Source organism: Carettochelys insculpta, chromosome 19 (assembly GCF_033958435.1).
Source record: "Carettochelys insculpta isolate YL-2023 chromosome 19, ASM3395843v1, whole genome shotgun sequence".
Classification (NCBI taxonomy): Eukaryota; Metazoa; Chordata; order Testudines; family Carettochelyidae; genus Carettochelys; species Carettochelys insculpta.
This window is the reverse complement of record NC_134155.1, coordinates 13,606,567-13,630,896: the sequence shown is the minus strand read 5'-3', so window position 1 is coordinate 13,630,896 and position 24,330 is coordinate 13,606,567. Positions and strand designations below refer to the sequence as shown.

Genomic DNA, 24,330 nt, shown 5'->3' with positions numbered 1-24,330 from the left:
TTTAGGATGGCTCTTGTCCAGAGGACCTGGCCCCAGGTTTCACCTTACTTCAGTTTTCGCTCATGCTGAAGCACAAGCAAGCAGCTGCAGCAAGTGGTGCTGGCTTAGCTCAGCAAGGGAGGACTGTCAGCATGGGGTGCTCCGATACCCCCCCTGCTCCTGGTGTTGGAGCCTCCTGGAGAGGAAGAAGGCAGAGCTGGATTTTGTATATGCACCACTGATCCTTGCCTAGCAAAGGAACCCGCTGGGGCTGTAGGCATCTGAAACTAAAGCAACCCTAACATACAGCAGGAAATGGGCCATTTCTTAGCCAGTCCCTGGATCAGGGGAGCATAACTGTGGCATAAAGCCATCTTAGCTATAGGACAGAATTGGAGCCCTTTTCTTCAAAACCCTGATGGACTGTAGCCCAGCTACCTAAGATTATGCCATGCAGACTGGAACACTCATGCCTAGACACTTAAGGATGTGGGAATTTGAGTGGCCCAGAGAGAGAGGGTTAGCATCTGGATCTGAGGCTGTAGGACATCCTAGAAGAGGGGAGTAGAATAAAAGATCTGCCTGTCCCGTGATCTAGTCACTGGAATCTTGTTTAAATAGGCCTGTGAAGTTAGAGTCTTCTTATCGTCTAATCCTGTCACTAGCGTGTGTTCTGTAACTGTGAGTTTTATCGCAGGATGTTGTCGCTTTGGAGCCATTACACTTTCTTCAGTGTCACAGTAAAGGCAACAGCCGAGAGGATTTTAAAACACAGCTCTGGTCTTGTGTCTTCGAGCCACCACTGGATTGTGGGACGAGGAAAGGTGAGTTTGTTCAACAGCACGTGGGCAGCATGAGAAAATAAGACCAGCCATAGACGAAAGCCCCATTTTGCCCAGTATCCTGTCTTCCAACAGAGGCCAATACCAGATACCCGAGAGGGAGTGAAAAGAGCAGGTAATCATCAAGTGATCCTTCTCGTGTCATCCATTTCCAGCCTCTGAAAACAGAGGCCAGGGACACCATTCCTGCCCATCAGCCACTGATGGACCCATCCTTCATGAATTAATCTAGTTTTTTTTTGAACCCTGGTAAAGTATTGGTCACAACATCCTCTGGCCCGGACTTCCACAGGTTGGCTGTGCACTGTGTGAAGAGAAGCTTCCCTTGGTTTGTTTTAAACCTGCTATCTATCTGTTGACCCCTAATTCTTATATTATGCAAGCAAGTAAATAACTTTTCCTTATTTGCTCTTTCCGTACCTGTCATGATTTTATAGACCTCTATCATATCTCCCCTCCAGTCTCCTTTTTCCTAAGCTGAAAAGTCCCAGTCTTTTTAATTCCTCTTCATATGGCACCTGTTCCAAACCCCTAATAATTTTTGTTGCCTTTTTCTGAACCTTTTCCAGTGTCAATGTATGTTTTCTGAGATGAGGCGACCACATCTGTATGCAGTATTCAAATTGTGGGTGCACCAGGGCTCTATACAGAGGCAATAAGATATTATGGCTATGTTTACACTAGCCCAAAGTTTCGAAATGGCCATGCAAATGGCCATTTAAAAGTTTACTAATGAAGTGCTGAAATACATATTCAGCGCCTCATTTGAATGCCGGCCGCCGAGGCACTTCGAAATTGACACAGCTCATCCAGATGGGGCTTCTTTTTGAAAGGACCCTGGCAGCTTCGAAATCCCCTTGTTCCTAACAGCAGATAGGAATAAGGGGATTTTGAAGTTGTTGGGGTCCTTTTGAAAAGGAGCCCTGTCTGGTCGAGCCGCGGCAATTGCGAAGTGCCTCGGCTGCTGGCATGCTAGTGAGGCGCTGAATATGTATTTCAGCGCTTTAGTAGTAAACTTTGAAGTAACCATGTGCATTTTGGATTTGTGTGGCCACAGCTTATTTGTCTTAGGCTCTGTCCCTTTTTAAACGATTCCTAACATTCGGTCTCTTTTTTTGACTGCACACTGCGTGGATGTTTTCACAGAACTATCCACAGTGACTCTCAGCTCTGTCTCAAGTGGTTATGGCTAAATTAGGCCCTATCATTCTGTATGTATGGTTGGGCTTATTTTTTCCAGTGTGCATTACTCTGCATTTATCAACATTAAAACGCACTTGCCAGTTTGTGTTACCCAGTCGCCCAGTTTTGTGAGATCCTTTTGAAGCTCTTCACAGCCTGTTTTGTTCTTAACTATTTTGAGCAGTTTAGTGCCATCAGCAGATTTTGCCACCACACTTTTTACCCCCTTTTCCAAATCATTTTAAAATCTGTTAAATAGGATTGGGCCCAGTACCGACCCTTGGGGGACACCACTAGCTCCCACACATTTCTTTAGCATCTCAATCATCTAGTGTCCCCACAGGTTGATTAGCAAGCTTCCTGTGATGTACTTAAAAACGTTTTGCCGTTACCTTTTGAACTTTTGGCTAGCTGTTCTTCAGACTTCTTTTTGGCTTTCTGTATTATATTTTTACATTTAATTTGACAGTGTTTATTCTCCTTTCTATTTTCCTCACTAGGATCTAACTTCCACTTCTTAAATGATGCCTTTTTATCTTTCACCACTTCTTTTACTTGGTTCTTAAGCTACAGTAGCACTTTTTTGGTTCTCTCGCTTTGTTTGTTTAATTTGGGTATATGTTTAAGTTGGGCTTCTCTTACGGTGTCGTTGAAAAGTTTCCATGCAGCTATTTTATTTTTGTCACTGTACCTTTTAATTTCTGTTTAACTAACCCCCTCATTTTTGTGGAGTGCCCCTTTTTGAAATTAAATGCCACAGAGATCAGCTGCTGAGGTGTTTTTCCCACCACAGGGATGTTAAAGTTTGTTACATTATGGTCACTATTTCCAAGCAGTCCATTTTATTTGCCTCTTGGACCAGTTCGTATGCTCCACTTAGGACTAAATCAAGCATTGCCTCTCCTCTTGTGTGTGCTAAATCAGGTGCTCCAAGAAGCAGTCATATAGGGTGTCAAGAAACATTATCTCTGCATCCCGTCCTGAGGTGACATGTTCTCAGTCAATCTGGGGATAGTTGAAATCCCCTACTATTACTGAGCTTTTTATTTTAATAGCCTCTCGAAGCTCCTTGAGCATTTCATAGTCACTGTCACTATTCGGGTAGATGGTTGATAATATATCCCTACTGCATTATTAGAACATGGAATTACTATTCATAGAGATTCTGTGGCACATTTTTGATCATTCAAGGTTTTTACTTCATTTGATTTTACCTTTTATGTGTAGTGCCACTCTCCCACTGGCACAACCTGGTCTGTCCTTCTGATATATTTATACCCTGGTATGACTGTGTCCCATAGATTATGTTCATTCTTCCAAGTTTTTGTGATGCCTGTTGTATCAAGATCCTCCTTTAATACAAGGCACTTTAGTTCACCCATCTTACTATGGGTTGGCAGGCTTCACAGAATGACTAGTGGTCTGGGGGCGGGGGGGGGCATGGTGCCCAACTGACTCACATGTTAGCTCACTCCACTTTCAGCCAGTAGTTTCTACTGCTGCCTGTTTACAATCTGACTATGAAATAGCTCAGTATTCTCTGGGAGTTTGCATGCGTCGGTTTCCTGTCCAATGAACTTCTAAAGATGCCAGCCCATGGAATAGTTTCCTTGCTGCACAGACCGGGGGGGGGGGAGGGGGGCGCCGTAAGGTAACAGAGAGATAATTATGACTAGTACAATAAGCAGCAGTTGAACGACCAGACCTTGGTTTTCTTTCCACCTTTCAGACCCTGTGATGAGCACCTCCAGAACCATGGCCACGTGTGGCGGGGAGGCTGTCTGTCTGATTGACTGCGAGACTGGAATAGTGCTGAAAAAGTACAAAGTGGCTGCGGAGGTAGGGGCATGAGTACACTGACTATTTCTGGGGGCTGGTGCATTCCTGTGTGCCTGCTAAACATGGCGCCTCTGCAAATTCATGGGCTCCCCTGTAGGAAACAGTAGGGAAGCTGTATGAGGAATTGACCCTGGGCAGAGCTTTTGGGAATGCCATTACCCACCCCACAGACAGCGGGGAGGGGGAGGGGCGAGCAGACAGGATTACCTGCCACTATACCCCGCCTCCCACCCCCATTTCTGGAAGCACAGGTCTGGCCAGCTGAAGAGTGTCTGCAACTGAATGTCACCGCTGGATCCTAGCGCCTGTTGTTCTCTCGTTATGTGCAAGTTCAAGCTGGGGCTGCTTAAGGGGGAGTGGGGGGACGTTTGGCAGAGGTCATGGAGGAGGGGTTGTGGGGATGGGGATGGAAAAGAAAAGGAGAGTTGCGGGGTCAGGGAGTGGGAGCCTGGCATGTGTCACCCCGCATGACAGCACCTGGGGCTTCTCTGTTCAGCAGGCCAATTGAATCCTCACCCTGACAAGCCCTATCCCCTACACCCAGACCTCAGTAATGAGGCCTCCACACCCAGACCTCACTGATCCCCAAGCAGCTGCACCTGGACCTCCAGCTCCGCAAGCCCCCTGCACCCAGATCCCCTGCTGGTCCCCAACCACCTTCACCTGGATCAGCTGCAGTCCCATGGCCTTGGACTCAGATCCTCACAAGACCCTGTGCATCCAGATCCTCCAGTGAGCCACCCAGATTTCCCACCCCACACTAAGCCCCCCTCCACCTGGTGCACTGGATTGCTCACAGGGGTGCACCTGGTGCAGACTGGCAAGGACCTGGAGTGTTTCTGGGGCAGACCCATCCATCAGAGCCAGGCACAGCCTCAGTGGTGAGTCCCTGTACCAGTGGAGATGGGGGGGTCTCAGGGTGGTCTCCCAGCTCGGTGCAGCCATTGGCCTGTGCTCTCCATTACCAGGCTGGAGCCACATGTATTTACTGACAATAAAATTTGCAGGACTTCGCAGAGTTTTAAAATACTGTGCGCTGATTTTTTAAATGACTTGGTGCAGCATTCCTTGTGGAGTAAAGGACTATAACTGTGTTACAAAACCTGCCTGAAACAATTGCTCCAAGGGTGGATGGGCCTTGAAATGATGGGTAGAGGTGGCAAATGTCAGTTGTCAATCCTGAAAATAATATATGGGCTAAAAACTTGGCTACCCCGCTTGTTGACTGCTAAAACTGCTCCAGGAGGGTGCATAAACATTGACTTTTTTTTAAATCATTTTTTTTATTTAAATCAGAGTAAGATTTTTTAAAATCAATAAAATACTAAATTTCTCATTTAAAAATAACAGTTACAATTAAATCTCATCACAAACATCCAACATCTGTACTTACAGCCTCACAACATTGAATGAATGCCTATATGCTGTCCAGCCTAAATACCAGCTCTTGGTCCTTAAAGTTCTGAGCTTTCAATTTCTGTTTCTCAGCACATTAAAGGAATGTACAAAGAAAGACACAGGCCAGCTAGGATTGTTTTTAATTCTGTGCTTACGTGGCGGTGGATCTGGGCCAAGCACAGTAAAGGAGTGAGTTAAGACATTGTCTTAAAGACAGCAAGCCAAATATATAGGAAAAGACGGATGCTACAGAGAAAGAAACAGTGGAGTGCACTGGAAAGACAAAAGGAAGACATTCAGCACATACAGAACTTCCTATATTCCCCACACTTTTGCCATAGAAAAGCTGCCATGGCTTCTGGGTGTAACAGCGACCCTGTCTGGGACTAATTTGAAGAATTTGTTCCTTGGGTAAAAAAGGAAAGCGTGTCAGTTGTAACAGTGCAAGAGGAGGAGTTGGGGCTTAGTTAAAAGTATGAACCATCATAAGGAAAACTGCTTATTGGGAGAAAACGATGTGTATGCATCTGAAGAACACTGTGGATCATGTGGTTAGAAACTTAAATAATTCCCTTTGCAATGCATCATTCTTTAAGACTGTCTTTAAGCCTTTTAGGATAGGTGTCGTTTAACAAGTAAATTCCCAAGCTGTTTGCTGTGTTGGACGTGGCTAGGAAAGAGGTTAGCTTAGCTAAGCCTTATAGCTTGTTTAATTAAACTAGTTTTAGAATCTAGTACCCAAGTTTACAGAAAACTGCAGTAAGAGAAATCTAGAGTTGCCAGTTGCCACCGAGTGTCATTTTCTTATTTGCTATTACATAATGCTGCTGCTTATTTTGGAACGTCATGGCTACAGACCACAACAATGATGCCATAAGTGTATGCCTTATTTTATTTGCACATAACTCAGCTTTCCAGAGGGAATGCTGTGCTGTACTTGCTTTCTCAAAAGACAGAGGTGCCAGCAAGTTCAATGGGGCTTACTCCAAAATTAAGTGCATTTTAAGTACAGTCAGACTTGGCTTTTTTGATAACTTAAAGTCATATCTGCACCCTTGCGGGGGAAATATGTAAATCATCAACTGAATAATAGCAAGAGATGCAATGAGAAGAACAACGATTCAAAAATAATTTTAAAATTTTGTTTCAGGATCCCATTTAAGCATAAGCTGGGCAATCTCTGTGTCACTTTATCCACTTCAGCGTTCCATCAGTAGTTTTAGCAGCACCTAAACATTATTTCAGACAACAGCGTATCAGTACCACACAATCATTCAGTAAAACCACCATCATGGAGCGGTTTGTAGTAAGGACCAACAAGATACCAGAGATGAAAAGATTGCTCAGTTTATTTGTGCCACAAATTCTCCTTCTTACATTATTAATGAACAGCCTTCATTAACATGGGTGAGGTCTTATGACCAGACTACATTCCACCTGGTAGAGGAGACATTGGTGGACGGTTGCGAGATGCAATGTATGAACAGAAACTCACACTGTGCAAGAAATACTAATGGGAAACTTGCCAGTTTAAGCCTTGAAGGGTGGAACACTATAAATATGGGCCCCTATGACAACAGAAGATGGGAGGCATATTTTCAGAAAGAATAGCTAAAGCAGGACATGCCCACATACCCAAGTATTTAAAAGACGTGGCTGGCCGTGAAAGCTGTAACAAACTGAGAACCAAAGGTCACCTGTCATATGCGCAGTTTTATCACAGACAATGCTGCATATGTGGCAAAGATGAAACGCTCCTTAAACAAGAAACGACCATATGCGCCTTAACAACATATGGCTGCAGTGCCCATTCAATGCATCTCTTAGCCAAAAAGTTACTTGCATCTTCTCAGGGAATAAAAGAAACTGGTGCATGCCATGAAACACTTCCAGAACAACCATTTTGCGTTACTGACGAGGGCAGGAGCCATTTATTAAGCCTAGGCCCATGCTCATAAAGTTTTGTGACAAAAACTGTACTAGATGGACATGGCTCAGCCAAGGTGTCTAACATGGGCTTGAGGAGGAGTATGATGAGTATACTGAACCCTCTTATCCAAAGCCTTAAACAAGCTTTGGAGCCATTGCCACTGCGCTGCCCTGTTGTCGAAATTTGGAAGGTGTGTCGAGTGCCATTGATGAAAGCCATCCCGCACCAGAATGTTAACGGTCAGGTAATAAAGGTGCCGCCTCATTTTCTTGTGACCATTCTGAATTGCAGCTATAAAGGTAGCTGCCTCGCTCCTGATGATAATGATGGTGCTACCACAGCATAGGCATCGCAGAACCACGCCTCAGGTGTTACTTTCATTAACTTCAAGGCGGGGGGGGGGCAGAAACCATATACTCAGTACTTTATTGATGCATTGAGCAGCATCATTCCCTGAACTGCTGGGAATCACTAGCCAGACACCTGGAAACAGCTTTCCTTTATTTGCTAAGCCAATTTGTCACAGCCACAGCTGCCTCTGCAGGCACAGAGCAAATAGTTTCACCATTTGGTAGTACTCACGCAAAGCTAAGGAATTGACTGGGAGGTGGGAGCGGGGGGGAACCTGGAACACTCATATTTTCCAGTCAGTCTCTGACTCCAAATGCCAGTGGCAGGGGGGCGGGGAGATGAGAACTGTTATGTATGGTAAGATTTCCAAGGATAAGCCTGTTAGAATCAGTAAGCTTTGGAAAAAGAAAAGGCCAGCCGGCAATGCAGGAGACTGGTGTAACTGCAAACATGAAATGTAAATGTAGTATTTAGTTTAATAACATATAAGTGGTATTGTGCTTGCATAGGTGATTTAGTGTCTATCATTCCTAATGTAATGTTGCTGCAGCTGCAGCTGGACACAGATATTTATTAGGTCCTAAATTAATATTAGCTAATAAAATACACAGTGTAGGCGATCTTGGAGTTTGCACTGTGCTGTACTGAGTGGTAAATTAACTCATTTTTAGTGATCCGCTTTGCATCGTTGTTTAAGACATTTGTGTCAGTGGGAGACTCGATTTCCATCAATAATTTTTTTTTCTTGGAGAGTTAAATCACTCTACCCTGCTTCATAGCTTGGAAAGGTCCCTGTCCGCTTTGTACTATCTGTGTTTCTTCCCTTTGTTTGAGCTGATGTGTATGGCCCCTGTTTGAAAATGTATGTTATGGCAAATTACAGCATTACTCTAGCTTGCTCTCTAAACTCTGTTTTCAGAGCCATCCGCCTATGTTACGTTTCACAGCCTCTTACCTCTCTGTCCTAGGAGTTCTTCACTGTCGCATGGACAACTCTGACGATGGTCACTAACGATGGGCGGAAAAAAAAACATAATATCCTGGCCGCAGCTGGAAGAAGAGGAATTGTAAAGCTGATCCATATCTCAGCTGATTTTTGCTACGGCGAGATCAAGGCTCACAAAAAGCCCATTGCTACAGCCTGCTTCAGCCCAACCTGCGAGACTCATCTCTTTAGTAAGTCTCCAGTTGTGCATCAGGCCTTGCTTCCAAATTAGGAGGCACTTTGTGGTCACCACAGCAGGTCCTGGTGGAATGGACGCGTGGAGGAGTGTTGTGACCTGCCCTTGGAGCACGTAGTGTAAGCCCCCCTTTGGTGCCAGGCGAGTGGCTACAGGGCCTTAGCTGTGTGCTCAAGTGGTTGCAGCTCAGGCTTTTGACCACAGAGGTCCACAGCAGCTTGCACAGCAACCACACAACCATTCCATGCTAAGGTGCAAAGAAGGTGACACTGCTGCAGCTTGAGGTTTTGATGTTGTGCCTCAGTGCCCAGGTGAAATGAGAGAGCTTACCCAGTGTGATTTCTTTCACGTCCATGACAGTTTGTGCCTTTTCTTGCTGAACAAATTTGCGACCTCTGATTTTACTTACTCTTACACGTTACCTTATTCGGGGCCAGAGCAGGGTTTTGTCTTGGCAGAGGGCGCATGGTTTGGGGCACAGTGAGTAGCTAGCATTAACCAACCAGGTGTAGCGTTTTTGCAGCGGGTAACATTGTTCCTTGAAGCCCTGGCTGACGGTCAGGTAGTGGAAGGTTGAGGGTGGTTATTTGATTTGTCACTGATTTCTTTTCTGGATAAGCTATTGGCAAAGTACCTTTAGCTCTTAGTGCCAAAGCAGATTTTAAATTCTATTATACTTGCTGCCTTACATGCACAGTGGGAGGTGGTGTAATGAAAGTTATGTGAGCATCATTGGTAGACTGCAGTCCATTGAGACAAATGCCCATAACAATGCTGGCTGGAAGTGGTACTAATTAATGCTCTTATTGGCCTTCTTAGAGGTCAAAGACGGGATGAACCATGGAGAACACACGTCCCTTTCATCTTTCAAAGTGCTCACTTGAGAAGACCGATTGGGTCTCAGGGGAAGCGTGCACTGCCCCACAGCTAGCAACCTGGCCTGCATTTCCAGCAGGAAACTCCCACATGATAAGATTTTTCTTTTCAGAGTTTAAAAATATTTCAGACCCCTTGTTTTCAATGGTTTCGGTGCTTCATTAGTGGGCTCAAAGCCCAGCTGACTAGTGCTGTGGTTCTGGCTGCCAAATTACACAGCCATCCAGTATCATGTGGGGTGGACTTTTTAGGTAGGACATAGGGTTGGCAAATAATGCTCTGTAACTGCCTGCTACTTTTCTTGTCCCCACAGCTGCGTCTTATGACAAAAGAATTGCTCTCTGGGATATCGGGGTTCCGGATTCTGACTACAACTTCAAAGCAAGGTAACCATTCAGAAACAAGATGCTCTCCGGTAAACATGCCTGAGAAGCAACTGCTACAGAAGGTTGAACTAAGTGTCTGTTTTCTCTGCCAGCCAACTGATGGCCCTGGAAGTTGCCTCTATTCCATTACGGATTGCCCTGGTCCCATCCTGCCCAGATCAGTTTCTGCTGGCTGGTTGTGAGGAAGGTTGCTTTGCTTGGGATATCAGACTGGACAAGCCACAGAAGAGCAGGTAGGAACCATGTGCCTGGGACCCACATTCACTTTCCACAACCACAAGTGTTCTGAGGACTTTTCGGGGTTTGATAAGGAAAAGTCCGTCAGATTTGGATATAATTCCCCAGTTCTTACATGAGTAGGGACCCCAGCAGGAGATACAGAGAGTAGCTATTGAGCATGTATGATGGTCAGATCCCTGACACCAGTCACCTGCCTTCAGCACTGTTCCACCTGGCTGTCACCAGGCTCATTGGTCCTTGGAGGGTTACACGAACAGCCCTTTCAGCATGGAGTCTTCCCCAGCCTGTCCTCCCTGGGTTCTTAACTCCGAGACACTCAACCTGCTCCTCTCTAGTTTGTCATCCCCAAAGCATGAAACCGGTCCCCAGTTATTAATTCAGTTTGCACCCACCTTCCTGGCACAACAGAGAGCTGCCTGGGCTAAATACAAGTTCCTCCAGCACCCTATGGCTCGAGGGCAGGGATTGGCAACCACGAGAGCAAGACGAGCCATTTTTTTCAAATTCTGTTAAAACCTCATTAATGCAAGAGCCGTAATGCATGGGAACACGAGACATCCCTTAACAAATAACCTCAGCCCATACTTTTTGTAACCCCTAGTTCAAGAACAGTGCACATATATCCCAGAATGCACTGCACATATTAAAGGAGGCATTATCCAACATTTTGAGATCACCCATCATTTGCTATTTAGATATGAGTTGTTCAATTTTGGCTTTTACGTGTTCACCAAAATATTGAAAATAATCACGAGGGATTTTTGATTTACTTTGCAAGTGTATTGTTGGGAGCCACAAAGACATCCTTAAAGAGCCACCTGTGGCTCTGGCGCTGCAGGGTGAAGTCCCCTCTTCTAGGGGAATGCACGTTGCACAGGTTTTTGCCGAGACAATTTGCCTGTTTCCAGATTTTTAAAATACCCCTCAAACCCAAGTTTGCTTTTAAAACACTCCATCTCCCTTGCCTCTCCCTTTTTTCCTTGGTCCAGGCTGATTCATATTTATTTTTCATTGTGTAACTCCCCACGTGAGCGCTGGAGTGCGTGGATGGTTTTTCCATTACTGCTAAGGATCCACCGTTTGTCTCTTCCTGACTGGACAATGGGTTGGAGTCAATTTCTTGAAATAACCTAGTTTAGGAGCTGCCTCTCCCTGCTGGGAAATAAGAGTCGAAACTGTAGTGCAGGTGCATACCCATCTCAGGGACCAGCAAGTTCAGAACATGACAGGTTTTCATAGAAGACTTTACTTGATAGACTGTTACAGTACAATAATACAAAACCACAGAAGTGTAACACTTCAAACTCTAACAAAATTATTTATTTGGTGATGAGCTGTCGTGGGACAGACCCACTTCATCAAGTCTGTGCCACGAAAGCTCATCACAGAGTAAATTATTTCATTAGTCTTTAAAGTGCTACACTGCTGTGGTTTTGTTTTGTTGGAGTACAGCCTAACACAGCACCCTCTCTATTCCTATACAATAATACAGTACACAATCAGTTGGTTCAGCTGCTCATTTGGGGGGATTTACCTCTCTTCTTTCCTCGGAGTGTCAGGCTCTGAGTCTCACATTATAACCAGAGGCCTGTTTTTTGGCCCAGCTAAAATGAGATAGCATTTGGGCATGATCCTAACTAGGCACTGAGAAAGGCTAGACAACATGCTGATTCCATGACTAAATTCTGTGACCGTGCTTTTTGTTTAATGGGGCCTGTGGTGGTTGGAGCTGTTCTGGTCACTCAGTAGCGGACCATTCTTTAATTTCTTGATTTTTTTTTCAGGCCTTTTGAAGTGGCGTTCCAGTTTCCCAACGAGGAGGGAGAAGAGACATCTTCCCACCGTGTAGATGGATTGGCTTTTCTGAACAAGGATGTTGTGGGTAAACATGAACGTTGAGAGTTGGGGGCAGATTACCATAAAGGCAGTTACTTCCTGCACTCAGTCTAGGTCAGCGGTTCCCAACCTTTTCCAGACAGGGACCCATTTTGCCAATTCAGGAAGACTTTTGGTGACCCAAGGTAGTTAAAAAATGGCCAGGGGGGGAGCAGTGCCGTAACCAGCTAACTTTGTGCCTGAGGCAAGACTATAAAATTGCACGTCTCATGTTTATATAATCATAGAAGTTATTTTATCAAAAAATGGAAAATACATTAATAATAAAATAAGTGTTTATTGTAGTTTATTATTATAGTTGATCTGAGTTGCAGTAGGGGAAAGACCCTCAACCCCAAACCACTCCCCTCCCCCAGCTTAAACCCCTCACTCAGAGGCTGGGAGGAGTCACACTCAGGGGCTGGAAGGGCTGGGAGAGTCACACTCAGTGGCAGGGGAGGTCACACCCCAGGGCTGGGGGGGTTGGGATCACACTCAGGGGCTGGGGGGTCACACAGGGGTCATAGGGCACACTCAGAGCCCGGAGAAGTCACAGTCAGGCTGGTGGAGCTGGGAGGGTCCCATTCAGAGGCTGGAGGGGAGATACAAACAAAAAATGAAAACTGACAGCTCAGCTACATAGAAGCAGGGGGCGCAGGGAGGAATTACTTATGGCAAGTGTCTTTTAAGTAGCTTGCCTGGAATGGCTATGAATATTAAAGGTGGAGAAGCTGTTTCTGTAATGCATAATTGCCTCTCTATTGATAGAGCTGCTGGATGTGGACACATTAAGGAGCTGCAAATAGCACCTTTAAGAGCCACATGCAGCTCTGAGCCCCTAGGAACCCTTAAGAAATCTAATCTTGACCAATGTTTGGGTCCCAACCCCTATGCTGGGAATCCCTGAGCTAGGTTGTGCTCCCCTGTTCTCAGGCAGACTGGAACAGCTTTAATTTTGTACTAGCCCATCTGAGGCAGTGGATACTTTAGCAGGTTTTATATTTGGGTTGGGGCAGCTGTGGGACTGGAGCTACACAGTGACAATGTGACACTCCTGATAGGAGGAGCCTTTCCCAGTGTAGCTATTGAAAGCAGATGGCACTAACTCCCTGTGTGTGTGCTCATGCTACACTGAATAGCAAAAGTGCACACCAACTTCCCAGGCCCCCTAGCTCCAGCTTTTATATTGGCTAAGACACTAGCTCCTGCATCCTGAGGTGGGAAATCAAGTGTCTTTACTTCTCTTAAGTCACTAGCAGTCTGCTTAAGACCAGGGTGGCTTGAAAGGTCCCTCAATTCACCACACATACAACTATGCTGCTTCTTTCAAGGGGAGCATGTTATTGTGAGAAACCCCATACTGGCCCCAGTATTAGTTTGAAATAAACCTGCCTGAATATTTTAGAAGGATGTTCGCTCCCAGTATGCTGGTTTTTTTCTCTCCCACCCCCAGTTTCTAAGAGTTCTAAGTCAGGCTCAATATACTTATGGAGCTGGAGCCAGTCTTTGGAAGCACGGGAGAAGAGACAGTCTCAGAAGGCACTACCTGCGGTTATTCTAGCTGAACTGGAATGGTCCACAACAGACCTACCCTACCTTACCCTCAGCACCTGTCCAGGTAAGCACTCTTTTGCAGCTAACACGGGAGACGGCTGCATTTCTGGCTGCAAGAAGCTAGTTCTGGGGAAAGACTTTTAATAAGATAGTGAAATGGACCTTGCCATTTCTGCTTTACGCACTTGCTTCCTCAGGCAGGGTAAGGATTTTAATTCTGTGGTTGGCGTGAGAGGCCTAGATTCTGTGCCCAGCCTATTCTGACGCTGCATCCGTAAAATGTTAATACCTACCCAGGATGGCCGGTGGGAACGTAAGTTGATGAACATCTGTAAAGGACTTTGAAGTGAAGGATGAGCTTTAAGCAATGCCCATATGTTCAGTGTAAGCAGGTTAGAATTTGTGCTGCATTTAAAATGGGTAGTAGAACTACTCCTTGTGGTGACAAATGTCAATCATCTGTGCTGCCCACCCACTGCCTTTAAAAGGAAGGTCTCGTAACAAAATACAAATCTCGGAGCTGTCTTTGCAGGAAGCGCATCACAATGGGGACACTAGCAGTGCAAGACCAGTAATAGAAACTGTACTAGTAGTTTCCAGGCTTGGACCCGTGTTAAACCTACTTTATTTCAGCCTTGCAAAATGGTCCTAAGAACATTGAGCCCCTAATCCTTACTGTGCTAAGACAAATGCCATTGGAGTAGCTCATAACAGTACTTGGACCTTGAATTTTGTAAGGCTGGTTTACAAACCACTGCAGCATTTAAGGATGGGATACTAGCTAAGAAGATGACATTTGTTACACTGGGCTTTGTCTCTCCTTCTTAAGCTATGGCTGCCACCAGAGGAAGAGCCGGGGTTACCAGATTAATGAGTGGCAGAGATCTCAACCCTCCCTGCTTCTCCCTTTGCTCTTGCAGCAGCAGAGTACGTATTCTGTGGTGATGAAAAGGGAAGCGTGTGGATGTACAATCTCAGCAAGCGCTCTGCAGCCTGGAGGACCTCCAAGGGAAAGTGCTCAGACAAGAGAATAGCTCCCACACAGGTAAGGCCTGGCCCCTGGGCTTTGTATTGACTGACTAATGCCCAACCACATTCAGGCTATGAAAAATGTGTCATGAACTGTGGAATCTGGTGGTGTGTGCACATTTACTCTGTACCACCTAGATGTCCTGGGGAGAGAGGGGGGAGACAGCCAGCGTTTCTCAAACTGGGGGGTCCTGACCCGAAATGCATGTGGTGTGATCACCATTCTGTGCTGCCTTTCAAATTGGGTGGCCAGAGGACAGTGGCTGTTGGCCAGGCACCCAGCTCAGAAGGCAGCATCACACCAGAACAGAAGTAAGGTTTGTTATACCCTTCCCATTATTTCTGTGCTGCTGTCTGCAAGAGTTGGGCAGCCAGAGAGCAGCAGTTGCTCACAGAGGGCCCAGCTCTGTAGGCAGCCGCGCAGAAGTAAGAGTGGCAATACAATACTATGACATACTTCTGCTGATTTTGGCTCTGCCTTCAGAGCTGGGCTCCTGGGCAGCAGCCACAGCTGGTGCCTACAGAAGTAAGGGTAGCAGTACCACTTTCCTCCCATGCCTGCAATTCCTTTTCAGGTCCACTCCCTTACGTTACTGTAACATTTCAGCTTTAAATAGCTGAAGTCATGCATGACATTTTCCATTTTAAAAATCCTACAACCACAAAATTGACCAGAACGCACCAAGCTCTTGGTGCCGTTGGAGAGAGCATTTTTAACTCTTCCTACTTCCTGGCTTCTCACCTGCCACGAACAAACATGCTTAGTCCTGCTACTACACATTTATAGTTGATCTTGCTTTTTCACAGAGCTCTCCCCATTACCTGTGTCAACGGGTCTTAAATTCTCAATACCTACTTTCTCTCTTCATTAACTTAGGGTTAAGACAATATGTATCTAAGACTAAAGCTGTCAAATAAGAGGAGATTCTAAGTGCACAGACAACTTTCTAATTAACTTGGAAAGTAATCTGATTGTTCTTTTCACTTCAAAAATCTGTGGATGAACAGCAGTTTACCTTATCTTACATCACCTAATAATCCTGTATGATGAGTCTACTGTCCTACATAATAGCACGTAGTTGTTGGGAGTATATCAGCTCTTACTCGCTAGTATGTACTTTCTGTAGGTAGAGCTCTGTGCGGATACATAATTGGTGTCTGTCAATGCAGATAACCACACCTATAAAGCCGATCTGTAGGATTCCAAATATAAAATTCGAATCTGCATCCACGAAAACAAGTCTTGGATGTAAAGTGAATAGCCGTAGATTTGCAGGGCTGTATCCGTAGATGACTCTTCCAGACGATTGCATTCTGGTAGCCAATAGCTACTCTGCAACCCTACCTACAGGACAGTGGAATTAATACAGAATGTTTGACTCCTCAGTCCAACCCTTTTCAGATGGTCAGTCTATTTTATGCCCTCCTCTCCCCCAGTGGCGACATGTACTTTCCTGATTGATTCCCTGTACCTTTTCTTTCTAAAGAGTGGTAAACCCAACCCACGACTTATTTAGGATAAGCTTTTGCTGAACTAAATCTGTTTTTTTGCTAGATTCTGGAGTGGCCAGAGCTTCGTGCAAATGGGGAGCTGCTGACTGAAGTCTTAATAAACAACGTGGTGACAGACCCAACTTTCACTTACCTTGTTGCTTTAACTGGCGTAAATATAGCAGCTATATGGAAGAAAACATAGCTTGTTCTTTATGGAAAAATTAATTCCCGTGATGTTTTGAAATAGTGAAGTATTGGTGATTGTTTCTAAGAGTAACCGTGAAGTTTTCTAAACCAGCCCTTATCATGCAAAGGGATTTGTCACACATCCTGTCATCGATAAGACCCAAATTCTTTTACTTTGAGTTCTCACAATTTGTGTATTTGTTTTATAGAAATATGATACTTAATAAAATGTAATACCTGTTAATTTGGCAGTGAATAGAGGACTTCTGGGCATGGGAGGAAATGCTACCTTATTATCTAGGATGGACAGTCATCAGTGGGGAAAGAATATTAGCTATCACAGCTCGGTAGCAGTGCTTCTCAAACAAGATTATTTGCTATGTCCAATACTACATGATGAAAACAACAGCCACTTTAGCATGCTCCAAAAGACAAAAAGTTTAATGATACAAGACTTTTCATCTGACCTTCCCAGCCTATCTGCAAATAACTTATCAACATGCTACTTTCTCTGAGCAAAGTAACTAAAAATAAGTAAATGTAGGGATACTTACTAGAAACAGAAATTCTTACTGAAAAAGGCTGAACTAATCCTTAAAGAAATTGTTCAACTAAGTAGTCACATCCGCTGTATAGCACAATCTAGGTTAAAAAAAAATAGTCCACTCTAAGCTTCATGTTTCTATTCAATTCCTTCTTGTTTATCTTTGATCGCAACCTGTAATACAAAAGAAATAGATAACCTGTTTTAAAGGAATTCTGTATCAAAGTGATCTCATTTATTTTTCTCAAAATAGGGTTTGAAGACCATTAATTTGAGCAAAGCAGCTGAACAGTCATCACTACAGAAACTACAATTGAGATTAAAGAGATGGTTTAAAAAATATTTAATCATAAGGTTCTTATACAAAGAAATGAAATAGTTTAAATCATTATCAGAAGTATATGCTCCTGCTGATATCTGGTGGAAAACAGGTTACACTCTGAGGGAAAATGCATATTTATAAATTTTCCTCAAAGTTTACTAATTACTCTTTTTATATGACGAGAACAACTTTCACAAAATTTCTTGTGTCAACTGCTTTATTCTTTGAGATAAGATAATCTCAGTAACTAATGGTAAATCAAGGATATGACTCAGTTAAGGAACTAGCAAACGGGAACATATGAAACTCAATAGGCCTTTGTTCTGAAATGTTTTTCAGACCAAAAGCATCTCAAGTCATTTTAGAGGTTAAACAGACACTGCACAACAAGGAACAGAGTAATTACAGAATGACACATACGTGAAAGTATACACCAAATTAAAGAGCTTTTGGCATTAAAAAAAAAAAGCTCTGAAAGGCAGAATTTTTCCAGTAAGCTGTTCCAGGCAACAGGCTTTCACAGTCACAGCAAGTATGCTTGTGTAAAGGGAGAGAAAGCAAATGCTAGACACTTAAACAGAAATGGAGAGCGAGAAACTGAACAAAATCAAGTAGTGTGCAAAAGTATCCTGTGGGTAATTCTGAATTGAATTTGGCTGAGCATAGTTACGTTTTTCATATGACAGCAACAGCTGTAAGGTTAACTGTCATTGTTAAACCAGGTTACAGTTTCAGTAACATTTCTCTGTGGAAGGGAGCCCCTCATTACTGACACTGCAGTTTAACAAGCTTACCCTGAATCTCTCCTCCAGAAGGGAGAGTTCACTGATCAAGTCCGTGATAGCATTGGTGAAAGCTTCCTGGGGGCTGTAATCAGGAGTGGTCTGAACTCGAATGATGATTTTATGTTCCAGAGGATGTGGGACCTTATATCCTGCGAACAACACCTGAGGGTCTTTCAGTAATTGCCTGAAATAGGAAGGGGGAAAGCTTTCAGTTGATATAAGACAGACGACAAACAGCATAGCAGGAAAGTTTCTGTAAGATCCTAACATATGAAGCTGGGTCTACCATACACCTTTCTAACAGGTCATTACCAATCCAGGATTAATAAAAATTGATGATAAAAAATTATTTAAATTGGATTTTCTTTGAGTCATCAGTAAAATACTAAATTTCTCATGTAAACACAACACAGAACTCAATCTCATCGCAAACATGGTATACATACGCTTACAGTCTCATAATGGCTCTTGTCAAGATGTCGGTGATGTCAACATGTCAGGAGGTCATCAAGTCTAGCCCCTTGCCCAACATAGGACCAACCCAACTAAATCGTCTCACCCAGGACTTTGTCAAGCTGGGATTTAAAATCCTCTAGGGATGGAGATTCCACCACCTCTTTAGGTAACGCATTCCAGTGCTTCACCACCCTCCTAGTGCAAGTTTTTCCTAATATCCAACCTACACCTCTCACTCTGTAACTTGAGACTATTTTTCCTTGTTCTGCCATCTGTCGCTACTGAGAACAGCCTCTCTCCATCCCCTTTAGAACCCACTTCAGGAATTTGAAGGGTGTTATCAAATTGACCCTCACTCTTCTCTTCTGCAAACTAAATAAGCACAGATCCCTCAGCTGCTCCTTGTAGGTCATATGCTCCAGCCCCCTAATCATTTTGGTTGCCCTCCGCTGGACCGTCTCCAATGCATCCACATCCTTTCTATACTGTGAGGCCCAGAGCTGGACACAATACTGCAGCTGTGGCCTCATCAGTGCCAAATACACTTCTCTAGGAACATCTCTAAATGTGCTGGAAATGCACCTCAATATGACGTTAGCCTTCTTGGCTACAAGAGCACACTGTTGACTCATATCCAGCCTCTTACCCATTTTAATCCCCAGGCCCTTTTCTGCTGCCCTACTACTTAGCCATTCGGTCCCTAGCCTGTAACAATGCTTGGGATTTTTCTGTCCCAAGTGCAAGACAGGTTGCCTCCCACATCTACTTCTCCTACTAGTTCCTTCCTGTTTGTAAGCAGCAGGTCACTAATCTGATGCAAAGAGCCCCAGTTTAAAGGCAGCAGTATTTGCTCCTACCACTGGAGGCCACATGCTGCCGTTCTGAGGTCACAAGATATACCACATCTCCAGCTCCTGCCACATCCAACAATGTGAAGTCAACCTGGTACAGCCATGGAGAGGCTTCCATTTCCTACTGTTAATTAACACTTCCTCGCTTTGCTGGAGTCACAGCATACTGAAAGTGACTGGGCATTTTTGCCCTCCCACATGAGTTATGTTTTAGGGCCAGAATGGATCCCCGGATCATCTACTCTGAATTCCTGTATATCACACATCACCACCATCCAGCACCTGCACCAATACCAACAACCGAATGAGCCCAATGTATTATAGCCCTCAGAAGACTGGACTATGATGTGCCACAATCGGAAAACAGGAGGAACTGAGGTGTATGAGTGCCCAGGCCCCTGCAATAATAGGGAAATGATGAGGTATAACCAGGTAATCCTAGCAAGAAACCCACACACTAAAAACACCCCAAGGATATGCTGCATCTGACTTGCAGAAGACACTTTACCATGTGACAAAGAACTAACCTTATCCCGAAGTGAACAGGCAATAGGCTTGCACTACACTCCAGAGCACTGATAGGCAACCTGTGGCCCCCTGCACACCACCTGTGGCCCATGGACCCCTGGATGCACCTCATCTCCACATGCCTCTTGTTCACCAGGGCCCTGCGCTTCCTACTCCTCTCTACCACAAATCACCTGATTTGTGCTCCACCCCTACCTCCCTTGCCCCCTAGTCCGAGCGCTGCAAATCAGCTACTTACAGCTTTTCCAGTGCTGGGAGGGAGAGACGTGGAGATGGAGCACCAATCAGATGATTCGTGGCACTCCAAAACTGCTGGGAGGGAGGAGGTGGGCGCAGGTAAGCGTGGCACTCTGGTGTGTGAGACACACATGGGGGGAGCAGGAGGGCTGCAAGTGGAACCCTGGGGGACCCTGAGCTGCTGCAGCCCACTGAGGTGAAGGAGGGCCACTCATGATTCATGGTTACCCATCACTGCACTAGAGGTTTGATTCCCATGTTCATGCATACAGCCAGGGCACCTCTCATAACGACAGAGGTAAAACCCTGCCTGAAACCAAGGGAAGAGGGGTGAGGTATGAGGTACTTGGCACAGCTCAGCTGTGCTGCTGCCACTTGCAGCCATACTACGATTTATACTCACATTACAACACACAAGCAAAGGAACGGCACCCCTAGCTCAAAGCTCTACACAAAAGGTCACAACAAGAAATGGGTTTAACATAATTTCATACTTGTAACTACCACAGACAGGCCTGCAGACATCCCCCAAACATGCTCCTGAAATGGACTGCAGGGTAGTTATCTGGTGTTTGGTTAGAGTCACTGGGCTGGCTCTGGCACCGTGGCAATCACCCCCCGCCCCAGCTAAATGTAATCTATTGCACAATCACTCTACTCCTGTCACTCTGCTGCAGGAATTGGCTTTACTTACGATTTGATAATATTTCCAAGTGTGTGGTCTTCCTTGTTGATTGTAAACAAACAGGCATTTGGTACTTTTGTATCCTTATTAATTGTGATCCTGAGTAACAGAAAAATATGTATTATATCAAATGATATCTTTAAAAAAAAATCAAACCAAGCCATTCTATGCTTTCACACAATTGTCTTCTTTAGATTCACACCAGCTACTTTTGTACCTGTTTTGGATAAACAGTCACAAAGTCAATACTGTATCGTAACAATTCACTGATTCATCAGCAGAAAATAAATCATGTAATCCCTATAGCATTAGGTAATCATGTAATCCCTGTAACACAGCACAATAGTGATGTACGAAAACTAAAGGCTTTAAAAGAACAGTTTCCTTCTTTAGGAATTACTATCAGAACAACTGCTTCCCACACAGCTGTATCCATGTAACGTTACTGGCAAAAAAAGTCTTCTTAATGCACCAAAAATTACTCTACACAGATATAATTTAAAAAACTTTGTGGGTAAATTATAGCATAATTTATCAGCCTCAGAGTACCACCATTTTAAAAATTATACCTTGTCACTTTATGATGAAGTGTAAACCCACAAACATTTTATACTTTGCCAAATTGTCTGTTCACTAGATGCTGTCTTTAACAATTCACATTGTTTTTAGAGGATTTAGCTAGTCAATTTTTCTTCTGTCTTTAATCAATTTGTATTTCTGAAAGTTTCTCCCTTAACTCATAATTTTGATTGGTTATGCAGAATAGGTAAAAATGCAAAATGCAACAATGTATAATTGAGACACTGTGTCTTACTGATTGTTCTTTTGCTTAGATAACAGCAGCTAACACAACAGTCATATGCAACATTCCCTTTAATTTTTCCAGCCCTTTGAGGAATCATTTTTATGTGCACTAAGGCATATGTAAATGTGCACCACCAGCAGAAAAAAAATCTAGATACAGGTGATCTGTTAGTCAGCTAGGTGACATCTGATTCTCTCTTGAGTGGCCACAAATGTATACACCTTGCAGGGAACACTGCCATATATACCAAATGTTAAAGCAGAATAGAGCAAGAGCTAGAAATTAAAAGGTCTGACTGGGACCCAGCTGCTTTGGACTGCACGTCCTAGGATTGTGCATACCTACTGTCGCAGTTGACACCATCTCTAAAATGGAGATGTACTTATGGTCAGCCACCTGATTTGAAGTCCCTCTGACAATTAGGGAGATTTTACAATAATGGGGATGCAGGGCTGGAAGGAAGCTGAAGAGGTAGTTTAATATAGTGGGTCTCAAGCTGGGGTCTGCAGGCCTCAAACCTTCATGCCCCTGCCCAAAGAGGGGGCATTCTCTCTCTTTCTCTCTCCACACACACACACGCATACACACACACACGCGCGAACAGCAGTGTGGTGACCAGAGAAGCATAGCTATATGCCCAGGTACCTCCTCCTCTAGCCCCGTCCATTCTGGAGGCAGGAAACCAGAGCCAGACTCTGTGGGGTGGCTGCTGCTCTGTCTGGTGCCATGGAGCTGCAAACACTGTCCCGTTTCCTGTTGCTGGTGGTGCCTAGAGCTGTGGCTGCTCCTTTGCTCCCAATCTCATAAGAATGGCTATATTGGGTCAGACCAAAGGTCCATCTAGCCTAGTATCCTGTCTGCTGACAGTGGCCAATACTAGGTGCCCCAGAGGGAGTTGACTAAACAGGTAATTCTCTCTCTCCTGCTCTCCATCCCCAGCTTCGGACAAACAGAGGATAGGGACACCATTCCTTACCCATCCTGGCTAACAGCCACCCAGATGGAGACACATGCCCTGGGGACAGCAGAAGCCTGGGTGTGCAGTGACTACAGGGGGCCATCCAAGTAGACAGCCCCAAGCTACCCTTCCCCATGCACTCTGAGCTCCCCCCACACATCTCCTCTTTACATTTCCCCTACATTGCACACAGTTCCTAGCTATCTCCTGCCTACGCTGGGAGCAGTTTTCAAACTTTCTGAGCTTTTCTGGGCTTTCAGTTACCTTTGGTTTTGACCCCAATCAAGACAGGCTGAGTGACTTGATGAGGTGAGCTTGTGAGCAGAGGTAGTGCTCCGTCCTCAGCCCATCACACAGCACTGACCCAACCTCACCCAGCCCTGCTCTGCAAAGCGGAAGTCAAGCTATGCCTGTGCCCAAGGCCCAGCCCCGCAACCCACTGGTTAAAGGCCTGAGTGTAGCCACTGCCACATGGCTGCAGTAACATTTCTATAACTTGTTGAAGGGACCTGATAAAGAAACAAACTGAGAAAAATCCCACTTCACTCCATTTCCTGCAGTGAAGCAAGACTTGGTAACCCAAGGCCAACCCTGACAGCTCAGTGGTTTGAGCATTGGCCTGCTAAGCCCGGGATTGTGAGCTCAGTCGTTGAGGGGACCATTTAGGGATCTGGGGCAAACAGATTTAAAACAACAGCCTGCCAGGAAGGTGACAGGTGCTGCTGCGAGGGCAGGAGACTGGACTCGATCACCTCTCGACGCTCCTTCCAAGCCCATGAGACAGGCACAGCGCTTGCCTATCTGGGTCTGAAAAACCCTCTGTGGCGGGTGTCCCTCAGCTCCCCTCCCGGTCTCCCCCAGGGCGCAACTCTCTTACGGCTGCGGAGGATTTCTCACTGCCGCGGAGAGCCGAGCCGAGCCGAGCCGACTGCTGCTTGCGCCTCCCGCCGCGGGCCCAGCTGGCTGGGGAGCCCCTGGGAGCAGCCAGCAGGCGCAGGCGCAGGCGCAGACCCAGCCGGGCGCTGCACTGGGGGCTGAAGGGGTTCAGCCCGCAGCGCTGACGGGGCCAGCAACTCCCGTGGGACAACGAGGGGGCGAGCAGCGGCCAGGCCCGGGGACGGATGAAACGGGCGGAGGAGCAGGTCCCGCGCGGAGTTACCGACGAGCGGCAGGAAGGGGCGGGGGCCAACAAGGAGGGGGGGGGGCGAACAGGGGCCAGACCCCCCTAGTCCCGGCGGCGGGAAGGGCCCGGATCGGGGCGGCGGCCCGGCCCGGCCCGGCCCCTCTCACTCACTTCTTCTCCCCCTCAAAGAGCAGGAAGGACTCGAAGGCCGGCGGCGCGTTCATCCTGCGGCGCTTAGGGCGCCGAGCTCAGCTTCCGCTTCCGGTAGTCCCAGTGCCCGCAGGCTTCCGCTTCCGGGGCACCTCAGGGTGGGAGAGACGTCGCTATTGGTGCTCGGCTCTAGAGCAGTCCCTCTCCGACCGCGCCACCAGCAACAGCAGCGCCCCCGCCCCCGCCCGGCCGCCACTGGCAACGCCCCCGACGACATCGTCAGCCCCGGTCGCCCATGGCAACACCCTCAGCAACATCTTCATCGCCGGTCGCCAATGGCAACGCCCCTGGCAGCATCTTCACACCCCACTCCCCGTGACCCCGCGCACCTGGCAGCCCACGGCAAGCTGGGCCCCGCGTGGCTCTGCGCATCAGCTTGCATTCCATTCAGTGAAGGGGTCCAGCTCCCCGCCCGCACAACTCAATGCGGCAGGGCCACTGGCATTTCCAAGGGCGGCTGCGAAGCAAACACGGGGCCTCGGGG

At 45.9% G+C, this 24,330-nt stretch overlaps 2 protein-coding genes across 4 annotated transcripts in view; one reads left to right on the top strand and one right to left on the bottom strand.

Annotated features, from left to right (window-relative positions):
- LRWD1 (leucine rich repeats and WD repeat domain containing 1) overlaps positions 1-17,005 on the top strand; it is a 34,833-nt gene extending 17,828 nt beyond the window's left edge. The window contains exons 7-15 of one of the 2 annotated variants that reach the window (XM_075014024.1): positions 677-803; positions 3,733-3,842; positions 8,490-8,697; positions 9,892-9,964; positions 10,057-10,197; positions 11,989-12,086; positions 13,533-13,697; positions 14,554-14,678; positions 16,218-17,005. In XM_075014024.1, coding sequence (XP_074870125.1) covers positions 677-803; positions 3,733-3,842; positions 8,490-8,697; positions 9,892-9,964; positions 10,057-10,197; positions 11,989-12,086; positions 13,533-13,697; positions 14,554-14,678; positions 16,218-16,358 — 1,188 coding nt within the window. In that variant the 3' untranslated portion in view covers positions 16,359-17,005. The remainder of the gene's footprint in view (positions 1-676; positions 804-3,732; positions 3,843-8,489; positions 8,698-9,891; positions 9,965-10,056; positions 10,198-11,988; positions 12,087-13,532; positions 13,698-14,553; positions 14,679-16,217) is intronic. The other variant, XM_075014023.1, reaches the window with a different exon arrangement.
- On the bottom strand, positions 16,923-23,912 carry POLR2J (RNA polymerase II subunit J). 2 transcript variants are annotated; one of them, XM_075014030.1, is made up of 4 exons: positions 23,808-23,912; positions 20,760-20,849; positions 18,003-18,177; positions 16,923-17,060 (listed from the first exon to the last, which is right to left on the bottom strand). In XM_075014030.1, the coding sequence occupies exons 1-4, from the start codon at positions 23,858-23,860 to the stop codon at positions 17,025-17,027; spliced, it is 354 nt and encodes a 117-aa protein (XP_074870131.1). In that variant the 5' UTR covers positions 23,861-23,912; the 3' UTR covers positions 16,923-17,024. The 2 variants fall into 2 exon arrangements, with proteins under 2 accessions (XP_074870131.1, XP_074870129.1); XM_075014028.1 differs by lacking the exon at positions 16,923-17,060 and having other exon boundaries at positions 17,067-18,177.
- Between the last annotated feature and the right edge of the window lie 418 nt (positions 23,913-24,330).